Below are 10,695 nucleotides of genomic sequence, written 5' to 3' on the forward strand. Positions count from 1 at the left end.
AAGAGTGAAGAAACAAGCAAAACACATTCTTTAGCGGAGGGGAATTTTAACTTCTCTAGTGTACAATAGAATAAAATAGAACACCTCCCTGTATTTATTTAATGTTGTCACATTAATAAGCACCTTAGATTGAAAGTTACTTAAATGGATCAGTTATGTGGGCCAAATCTATCAACATGACAAGCACAAGTGCAGTCTGACAACACCTGCAAGATGCCATTCTAGCACGACAAAGATCATGCTGCTTACACGTGTACAACACAATAACCCAGTATCACGGCACGACTTTCAAACTGATGTATTTCGATTGGAAGTATCTTTCATGCCTGCACCACGTTTTTTTGTTTTGTTTTGTTTTTTTGTCAGTCGGGACTTGGGAGCACTTAATTACTTTGATTACATGGTTAGGTATTTTTTTCCTGTTAAGAACAGGACTAGCCAGGTTTGAACTTGGATGGATCAACTAGCACACCCATGAAATTGATGTTTTTATGGTCCATCAAATTGTTCTTTGAATATTTCCTCATTCCCCGAAAACAAAACATACTGACAAATTATCTAACCCTGACGCTCTAAACCCTAACGCATCCTTAAAGCATCCTCACTTCACTTTTAGTGCCTAAAACTTTTGCACAGTATTGTGTATATATACACACACACACACACACACACAAGGTGAGCTACGAGAAACGTTCCAACTCACCTTCAGTAGATGAATGTGAAAACAGAATTCCTAGCATCAAACTCTGCACATACATTCTTCTACACAGGGAAGTTGCAAGCAGCGTTGAACGGGCCCTCGTGCCTTCGCGCACATCAGGCTGCGGTGCAATCGAAGGGCTTCTGTTACAGGCATGTAGATGTTTTCAGACCCGGGCTGTTCTCAGACAGTGCAAGAAGGAGATAAACATCACTTCCTTTGTCCACTATTTTGCCTGCTGCTGGGGCTGCTTTGCTGAAATTTTGTAGGGGGTGCTATTCAGCCAGTTTGCATCACTGATGGAATATTGTCATGTAGACATGTTCAGGCCGGGAGTCTTATCAAACATGTAAAGTTTGTTGCAGACTGGAGCATTTACAATAAAGTTATAGCAACTTCCTCTGTCATGGCAAAACATCAAATCTCAGTGGTGTGAGAAGAGAATTTTCTGCAGGGTGAGACATGTCTGTCTTGCTCACACCTGTGTCATCAAAACGATGCAAGTTTTGGGCCCATTCACTTGAATTTCAATTAGTAAATTGAAAACTATTGATGAGTTTGTGTGCAAAACAAATACATTTCCTAATTTTCATCAAGTCTATTTTTAGAAAAGTAAAGACCTTTAACCCACATGACCTGGTCAAAGTTTGATGGAAATGTGTTCTGTCAGGTGTGTAGAGACAATAAGTAACTGCAGCAAATACTCATATATTTGAATGGAGAGTGTGAGCGAAGCGCTAGGTGCTTGGGCCCTAATAAAGGAAAAACTGCAGTACAGAGCAACAAATTTTTGATTTCATTTTTCTGCAGCACTTTATCACTAAACTGTCACTGTCATAGGTCACCCCCACTACTGAATTATACATATAAGACTCATAATTATTGTAAAATAAAGGATAATAACACCAAACTTCATACAAATTTTGTATATAGTGTATTGTATGTATATAGACCTTTCTGCTGTATCCTACAAAAATGAACCACCCCCCACACCCACCCCACCTCCTATTCTCTGTCTCTCCCTCTCAGCTGGAGAGGAGAATGTCACTTTTCTTCTTGTGAAATCTCCTCATAAATCCAATGACTTTGGCCAAATCTTACATTAAAAATCACATTTTTTATTAGGAAATTTCGTCACGAATCTATTGATACAGGTTTGAAAGTAGTCAGACTCATAGTTTAGATGTCAGTGTGGTGTATTTTCATTAAATGTCATTGGTGTGCCTCAAGACAATATTAAGCTATGCAGATTGATTTTATAAGTTTATAAGCAATAAGGGCTAGTGTGATACAATTTGTATTGGTGTAGTTATAATCTCATGAACCATATTTAATCACACTGTACGTATAGAGGCACGGTAGAAGAATCATAATCATACACTGGAGAAATTTGAGTGTGTTTGTATTACATGTCACTTTGCTTGGGTCTGCATTAAAGTCTTCACCTTTTAAAAAAAATACCCTCTGGAAGAGATCAAGAAATAAGGGTGTAAAATGACTAGAATAACTTATAAAAAATAAAAGGCCAGAAGACAACTTGGCAATAATGGTGTAAAATGATTCCCAATACTTATATAAAAATTGTATATAATCAGGTAGAATTGAATATGCCAGCACATATCCTCAAACAGCTCAAAACCTGTTTTGAAGAGTTTTGACCAACAACGAGTGACGGAGATAAAAGTAACAGAATAATTGGTCAAAAATTAGGGAGGGTGGATGATAAGGTGTGACCTATGCTGACCCAAGGGAATAAAAACTACGCCCCGAAGGAAAAACCTTCAGAGCGATTTGGTTCGTTGTAAATGTGCTAATTGCTCCCCTTGGGTCCCCGGCATTACAGAACACTTTGCTGCTTGGACCTCTGACTCCCTTTTTATTTTCAAAAGATAGTTTTTTGATCTGGTACATTTTTCTGCAACAATCTGATACAATATCAGAAGCCTCTGTTTGACACAAAGTCCATGCCTCCCCCATTCTTTCACATTGTAAGGGGTACATGTGATGTGATGTGGCACTGCAACTTTCAGGGCTTATAAAATCCAAACCGTTCGAGTTATTACAAAGTTTTTAACAACTTTATTTCAGCACAGTGTCATAAGTCATGTATTTAAGTTTGAAGCCGATACCATTAACGCCCTCAGAGGAGATAGCATTTGTTCGAGGGCCAAAATTGAGACAAAGTCTTATATTGACAGGCTATATCAGCGTATGATTTGTAGGTCTTGATGAGACGAATAAGTCGGTTTTGGTTTGATGTCTCCATGACATTCCCATCTATCCTAAATAATCCCCTCATGTGTTTAGTTTCCTGTTACCACATCGATAATTGTCTTTGAGCATCTTTAAATCTGTCAACGACAGGCACAATTGTCTGACAGAACCTGTATGATGACATTCTAGCAGGACAAAGTTCATGTTGCTTACAGCTGTAGGATTTCAGTCACTAAGTACTGTGGCAATGAGCAGCAGATTTAACCTGACACTAGTTGATGGCAGCCATGACAGACAGTCTTTCACATTTAAACCGTTTTAATGCTGTTCATCTTTCTTTTTGAGTTAACTCATTTCACTGAGCAGGAAACTCACAGGGGCAAAAACTAAAAGTTTGGTTATTTAATGTGGTCTGGAGGATAGGAAGCATCTGCTTTTCCATACCGCCCTTCCCATGTACTGTGACAGACAGATCTGTATGCAGAATATGCCAGTATGTACAGTAAATCAAGTTATAAAAGAAGTTACTGAATCCAAGTACATATCAATGAGCAAAACATGTTTTTCAGTGGAGGGGAACTTCTCTGATTGAGTTTAGATTGACAGTGGAGACGCTGCTGTTGCCATTGTAAAAAAAGGCTCAGCAGTGTCTCTACTATCAACAAGCACAAAACTCCTTTGAACAAGATCCAAAGAAGTAGATAGAGACAGGAATGGGTAGAATATTAATTTTTTATTCCTCTTTTGTTGAAAATATCTTCTTTTTCATTTGTCCTTTGGTAAAAGGTCAAGAACTGGTTGCAAGATTTTATTAACCTCAGCTTTAGAACTATTAGAAAATTTATATATTTATATACAGTAACAGTAGTCAAAAGTTTGGACACACATTTGAATGAGGAAGCTGTTGTTATTTTTTGGAGCCATTTCTAAACGAGCTACGGTATCCACTGTCTTCAGTGGCAAAGGAACATGTCACCCAGTGCAGCGGTGTGACTCACTGATATGTTTTTAATAACAACGGAGAAATAAGATATATCAGTCTTTGGATACACACATAATACTTGTTAGTAGATCAGTTCATTGTTGGTTTGGCTCCAAACATAAGATTTGTTGACAATAAGAAAAACATAGAAAATCACCAGCCTTATACTAGTTTTCAGTCAGCAGAGGTTAGGCCAAAATTTGGGTGTATTATCTAAAATGAGTTCATAATAGATGACAAAAACTTGCTTACCTTGAAGCTTTGGACCATCAGACACAGTCTTCATCAACAGATGGAGTCTGCTTCATTGTAATAGACTGTAGATGTTCAAACTTTCCATTATTCAGGCACTTTAGGGACTTCTTGTCCAACTTGGCAGTTGATGAAACAAACATGATGAAAAAATGATTCAAAATAAAGAAGATGAAGAGAGTGTAATGTGGTCAAAAGCTCTGGAATGAAACGAGTAAATATGGACCTTGAGTTGGGATTGTTTTGTCAACTGCTGTTTTGAAGTTTAAGGATAAACTGTCAAGCTGAAGTCCAGATGAAGTGTTGTTACTCCATTTAAAACTGTAAAAACGTTTCCAAGAAAACAACCAAATGTCCTCAAATACAGTGAAATATTTGTGTGTGGTGGCCATTGGTAGGATATGTTGCTCCTGATGTTCGTACTCTCTAAATTCAGTCTGTTCATTTTCCAGCAGTCAGGTTCCACTTCCCCTATGCAAGTGTGGCCTTGCTCCTCTTCCTCTTGGCTCTGTTGGTTTGCTTCATCCTTTTATTCAAGAAACCAACCAATCAGAATGTTAATGGAGGTGAGACAGAACGGTTCAAAGGGTCAGTTCGTCCAGCTAATGTCAACCAAACAATGACATGTCCCTCCAGCCGGCAAAAAGGACTTTTAAGAGACAGATATCTCAAAACTTCAGCACATAAACCTGAAACTGTAAAATATTGTACACCTTTTTTGTTCAAAGTATGTATGTTTGTAAATCACTGAAAATATCAATAATTCATAGCTTTAAAACATTTAAGAATGGTTTATTGTTGACAAACGTGTGAATTCCCCAGATCCGCATTTTCAACTGGTTTTCTCTGCTTGTCTCTACATTTATATTACTTTTAATAAAACATGCTCAGTGTTCACAGATGAAGAGACAGACTCCAGAGGGTTTACAAGTCAAAACACTTCAAAATTCAATTTGGATTTTACAGCTCAGCGATAGAAGTGGTTAAGATGGAGGTTTTTTGTCAGTGACTGGCAGCTGATCTGGTTTTTGGGAGATTTGTGGCGTAACTGCGACGAGACACCTTCAGACTTCACTCTTCACACTAATTCTGAGAATTTCTCAGAAACACTTTTTGTTTTGCGTCCTCCTCCGTCACAGACAGTTTGTCATGGAGACACTCTGTCACGGTTAGTTGAGTTTTCCCTTTCAGTGACAAACAAGCTGCAACAAGAGCTCCGTCAGCACCCATTAAGCCCTCTTTGTATTAGTGTTGGGAGCAGTTAGTTAATGCACTGTAGTTCTGTTTTCTTACACAAAAAGAAATGGAAACAAGTAGTGAAAGGAGTCAAATAGCTGAAGTTTGTAGCCACATGTGCGCCCCCGTGTGGGTGTAATGATCATTACACACCAGAAAACAAAACTGTTGGTGAATAAAAAAATAAAAAACAACTACTTTTAGATCCTTAAACCAGAGGAAAGGCCATATTGTTACATATATTAAAAGGGTCAATATGTGCACAGATCAATGCACATTAAAGGATAAAACTGATGTTATTTTATATTTTTCTTATTGTTAATAAATCCCATCAAAAGACCAAAACCAACAATGTGTTAGTCCGTCTCTCAATACGTTCTTAATTCCCCTCCCCTGTCTGTGGTACTAAAAATAGTTGGTGGGAACTATTTTCAGTTGCGGACTAGTACACATTCGGTGATCTAGTGAGCATTTCAGGCAGTTGCTTGAAAATGTATTGAAGTAATTATTTGATTATTAAAATAGTTGCTGATTCATCTTCTGTCAATCAACTAATTGTTGCAGCTCTACATGAAACAAAGTGTCATATTTCCATCACGTTTTCCATCGTTTGAGCTTTGACTGCTGCTCTTTTAATGATTAATCATCTCATTGTGTCCTCTCCCTCTGCGAATGATTTAATGGCTTTTGACAATTTCTGGAAATTCATATAAATTTTATTGGGAATCTGTTTCTGTTTCCACAAATATGTCAAAAACAGTTTTATCATCTTATAAAAAAAACCTTGAAAATCTGCACAGTAGCTGCAGTATCATTTTAGTTTATATTTCCTCACACAAAAAGTGACGAGGATTCAACTGTCAGTCGGACTTTCAGCTGAGTTCAGTAACTGCTGAGCTCAGCAGGCTGATTGGTGATCAATATTTGTCAGTGAGAGGTGATCAGATCATGTCGGCTCATTAGCTCAGTTTGTTTTACTAAGTGCTGTAAAGTGTTTGAGGCGGAGAGGCAGTCAATCAGAAGTAAAGTGTGTCACCTAATGTCTGCTGACACACACACACACACACACACACACACACACACACACACACACACACACACATACACACACACACATACACACAGAGCAAGGAGCTTGTCCAGGTGGAGGTGATGGAGTATAAAGAGAGAGGAGGCCCTCTGCTCTGCCTCACACATCCAGCTCTCAGCAACTGCTCCTCCTTTTCATCAGAGAGTCTCCTTATCCATCTCTCCCTTCTCCTCCAGCTCTCCAGGTGAGCAACTTCTCCTCTTTCTACAACTCCACATCCTCCTCTTCCTCTGACTTTACAGGTGAGCCACTCTCTCTCCTTCTATATCTACTCCTCCATCACCTCCTCCAACTCTCCTCTTCCTCCATTACTCGTCTATCTCCACCTCTTTCTCCTGTATCCGCATCTCTCCTGATGACTCTACAGGTGGGTTGTTCTCCACTATCCTTCACCATTCTTTCGATCAATCACCTCCTCGTCCAAATTTACAGATGAGCTATTTCTCCTCTTTCTCCACTTCTCCTCTTTCTGCACCTTCATCTCCTCCACTTCTCATTCTCCTGTATTTGCATCTCGTTGTCCGACTCTACAGGTGAGATGCTTTTCCTTCTCCTCAACTTTTCTATCCATCACCTCCTTGCTTGACTCTAATTAAACTGTTCTCCTCCTCTCCCTCTATTACTCCTCTAGCTACACCTCCATCTCCTCTATCTCTACAGGTGAGATACTTTTCCTTTTCTTCCACTGCTCTTCCATCTCCTCCTCTCTCTACAGCTCCACACCCTCCTCTTCCTCCAGCTTTACAGGTGAGCTGCTCTTCTCCTTTTACTCCTCTATCCACACCTTTGTCTCCTCCTGTAACTCCACAGATTTGTCCTCCTCCTTTTACTCCACTACTTCTCTATCTTCACCACCATATTCTCCTCTTCCTCTTCCATCTCCATCAGCTCAATAGATGAGCCTCTCATCCTTTTACTCCTGTTTAATCTTCCTTTTTGTTCCTTCCCTCCTTTCTCACTCCATTTTACTTCTCTCCTTCTCATCCTCTATATTGTCTCATTTTTTTCTTCCTCTTCTCCTTTTTTTCCTGCACATGAATGTTATTTAACAATTTACATTCATTATTTTTCATCATTTATCATTCTTATACATATTTTTTTACTTGAACATTACACTCGGGTAAATTATTCCAACTATTTCTCATATTTATTTTTGTCTTTTCATCATATATAGTGTTCAAATACAGTTTTTTTTACACTTTTATTTTGTTATGTGTTATCACTGATAATTATCAACAGCACTGTTTTTAATTAATTTACTTTTCCCCTCAAATCCTCTACATGACATTGATTTATGACAGAAGTTTAATGTTTCTTATTACATTAGCAGTATTTGTGCTGTAGCTGCAGTAGAAGTAGTTAAGTACAGCTACATCACTAGCAGTTTTTAGTTGTACTGTCTAAAAATATAAAACATATTTGTGTGTTCAGGTCTCCTGCAGCATGGCGGCACTGTGGCTCCAGTCTGTCTCTCTGCTGGTCTTACTGATCGTATCGTGGCCGGGCTCCCAGGCCGTCGCCCCCCCGCAGCACCTGTGTGGCTCTCACCTGGTCGACGCCCTCTACCTGGTCTGCGGTGACAGAGGCTTCTTCTACAACCCCAAGAGAGACGTCGACCCCCTGCTGGGTGAGACCAACACCAAAAAAAACCCCACACAGCAAATCACTACACAAAAACAAAGAGGCCAACTGAGAAACAGAGAAACACCTGAACTAATCCTTTAAGTTGATGAGTGATCACAGAGAAAGATTACATACATATTCCATGTTATGTTACATGTTACATATGAAGCGAGAGATACATGAATAATTAACACAGGGTAGCGCTTGGAGATATGGCCAAGACATCTTTTTTCAAGCTTGCGGTCGATTTTTGCAAAATGCCGGAGTGAAACATCATAATTTTTTTGGACAACTGTGCAAGAATAATAAAAGAGCCGCACCACGTGCAAGACTGTTATCGTTATATATGAAACAAAGGTTATCCCACAGCTACTGACCTCAGTGCCAGATGCTTCAACTAAGTAGAGCACATGTAGTTTAATAATCAGTTTCAGCACAGAGCAGAAAGGTCCACTCACTAATCGATCTGTCGCTGTTTGTGTTTCTTTACAAAACATCAGTCTGATATGTGCAGACTGCTGCTAGCTAGCGTTAGCTACCTGGCAGGTAGAGACAAACTGAACAAGTAGAATCTGGAATCTGTTCAGTTTCTGTTAACCAGAGATGATAGCTCATCAACAAACACAAACTGAGAGCACAGATCAGTGTGCAGAGTCATTTTCGGTCTGTCCTTCCCGTAGATGTGACTGACAAATTCACTGATTCATATCCAGAGACACCTGGAGTCACTACAGTCCTGTAACCTGCAGCAGGTGAACATGTAGTGAAACTGATCACGTCACAGTTTATGGGATTGTTGTGACTCAAAGCTGCTAATGTAGAAAATAGCATCTATGTTACTTTTTGAGTAAACCTTTTTGTGCATATTGTAATAACTCGATTTTCACAATTTAGACATTTTATAAATCATGCAAAAACAAAAAAATTGAATTAATCAAATTAATTTGATATATATCGCCCAGCCTTAAGACGGGGACACTAGATTAAAACTTGGAAAATGTATTTTTCATTTCATTGTGTTTTTAAACTCTCTGAACATGAATCCAAAGGTCATGCAACCTCACTCCGAGCTGTGTGTAAAGCCTGATCATCTTTATATCGGGATGATGACTTCTCTCTGAGCGTCTGTGTGTTTGTCCAATCAGGTTTCCTCCCTCCAAAGGCGGGCGGAGCTGCGGTGGGTGGTGATAACGAGGTGGCCGAGTTCGCCTTCAAGGACCAGATGGAGATGATGGTGAAGCGAGGCATCGTGGAGCAGTGCTGCCACAAGCCCTGCAACATCTTCGACCTGCAGAACTACTGCAACTGAACCGCCTGGTTTAGCCTAGCTTAGCTTCTCGGCGGCTAACTTAGCCTGAACCCACGCACCAACCCCCCCTCCTCGCTATCATCAGAAGAGCGGCAGTGCTGCCCACTCTCTGAAAACTGCTGTCAAATGAAGCGCTGAGAAAGAAATGAAATTATTTTTCCTAGAAAATAAAGTTTTGTGAATTGAGAAACTATCAGACACGTTTCTTGATGTGGAGACTTTTTTTATTTTCTTTCTTTATTGTCATAAGTTTAGAGCTGCAACCAATGATTACTCACAATTAATCATGTTGTCGATTAAATGTCAGAAAGAAATGAAAAGGATCAGTTATGATTTTTCAGAGTCCAAGCAGACGTCCTCAAATTGCTTTTTTTTTGTTCGACCAACCTTCAAAACTTAACATATTTTCAGTTAACTATCATGCATGACGAAGAAAAGAAGCAAATTATCCCATTTGAGCTGCTAGAAGTAGAGAATTCAATTAATTTGCTGACAATCATTTAAACAGAGACTAGTTGTCTCAGCTCAAGTCAAAATAAATGCACTTTATATTATTCGTGAACCAAATTTAAAGCTTTGAAAACTTGGTTTTAAATCTTACAACTGTGTTTTTTTTTGTTTGTTTGTTTGTTTTGTTTTGTTTTTAAAAAATCATAATTGCCAGCATTTCATTCAAAGCAAATTTTAAATGGATGCTAAAAGTAAAGCAAACAGTTTCTACACATTTTCAAAGATATATTGATAATATAGTGATAATTGCGTATATGCCCTATCCAATCAAAGAAGCTTCACACATAAAGTACATTTATAAAATGAATTTATAATACATACATTTTTTAAAAAATAAAGATGTAAACATATTCATGAAATAAATGTTTACTTGTGTCTGTGCGAATTTTTACAAATCCACAGGATTCATTAATATCATTTTTATATTTCTATAGATGCAAAAATTACTTCTTTATTTTCTTCTTTAATAAAGACTTAATCACAACTAATTTCTATTTAATCACAACCAAGTGTAAAATGGGTGGTAAAAGGAAACATAAGATAGAAAAAAATTAGGACAGTAAAGAAAAAATAATAACAATAAAAATTCTACATATTTTCAAAATTATAGTGATAATTACCTTTTTTTTGTTTTGTTTTTATGTAATTTTAGAGTGTATCAAATATGTATCAACCCAAAAAAGGTTGTCTTCCTTTGTCTTTGATTGAGCCACATATATATGATGAAGTTTAACTGAGTGTCGTTATGTTTTATAGACAGTCTGGTCACACCTGGTGAT

General features: G+C 38.2%; 1 protein-coding gene across 2 annotated transcripts; it reads left to right on the top strand.

The window, feature by feature from the left end:
- The first annotated feature begins 6,069 nt into the window (after positions 1-6,069).
- LOC122996030 (insulin) lies at positions 6,070-9,627 on the top strand. Of its 2 annotated transcripts, XM_044371551.1 has the most exons (3): positions 6,070-6,658; positions 7,906-8,101; positions 9,243-9,627. In XM_044371551.1, the coding sequence occupies exons 2-3, from the start codon at positions 7,918-7,920 to the stop codon at positions 9,404-9,406; spliced, it is 348 nt and encodes a 115-aa protein (XP_044227486.1). In that variant the 5' UTR covers positions 6,070-6,658; positions 7,906-7,917; the 3' UTR covers positions 9,407-9,627. The 2 variants fall into 2 exon arrangements, with proteins under 2 accessions (XP_044227486.1, XP_044227487.1); XM_044371552.1 differs by lacking the exon at positions 6,070-6,658 and having other exon boundaries at positions 7,636-8,101.
- Positions 9,628-10,695: the final 1,068 nt, after the last annotated feature.

Source organism: Thunnus albacares, chromosome 13 (genome assembly GCF_914725855.1).
Source record: "Thunnus albacares chromosome 13, fThuAlb1.1, whole genome shotgun sequence".
In the NCBI taxonomy this organism is placed as follows: Eukaryota; Metazoa; Chordata; class Actinopteri; order Scombriformes; family Scombridae; genus Thunnus; species Thunnus albacares.

Bases quoted from the DNA above. Each gene is read 5' to 3' on its own strand.
- LOC122996030 (XM_044371551.1), top strand. From the start codon at position 7,918: ATGGCGGCACTGTGGCTCCAGTCTGTCTCTCTGCTGGTCTTACTGATC. The intron at 8,102-9,242 runs GTGAGACCAACA...TTGTCCAATCAG, and splicing joins AGACGTCGACCCCCTGCTGG to GTTTCCTCCCTCCAAAGGCG.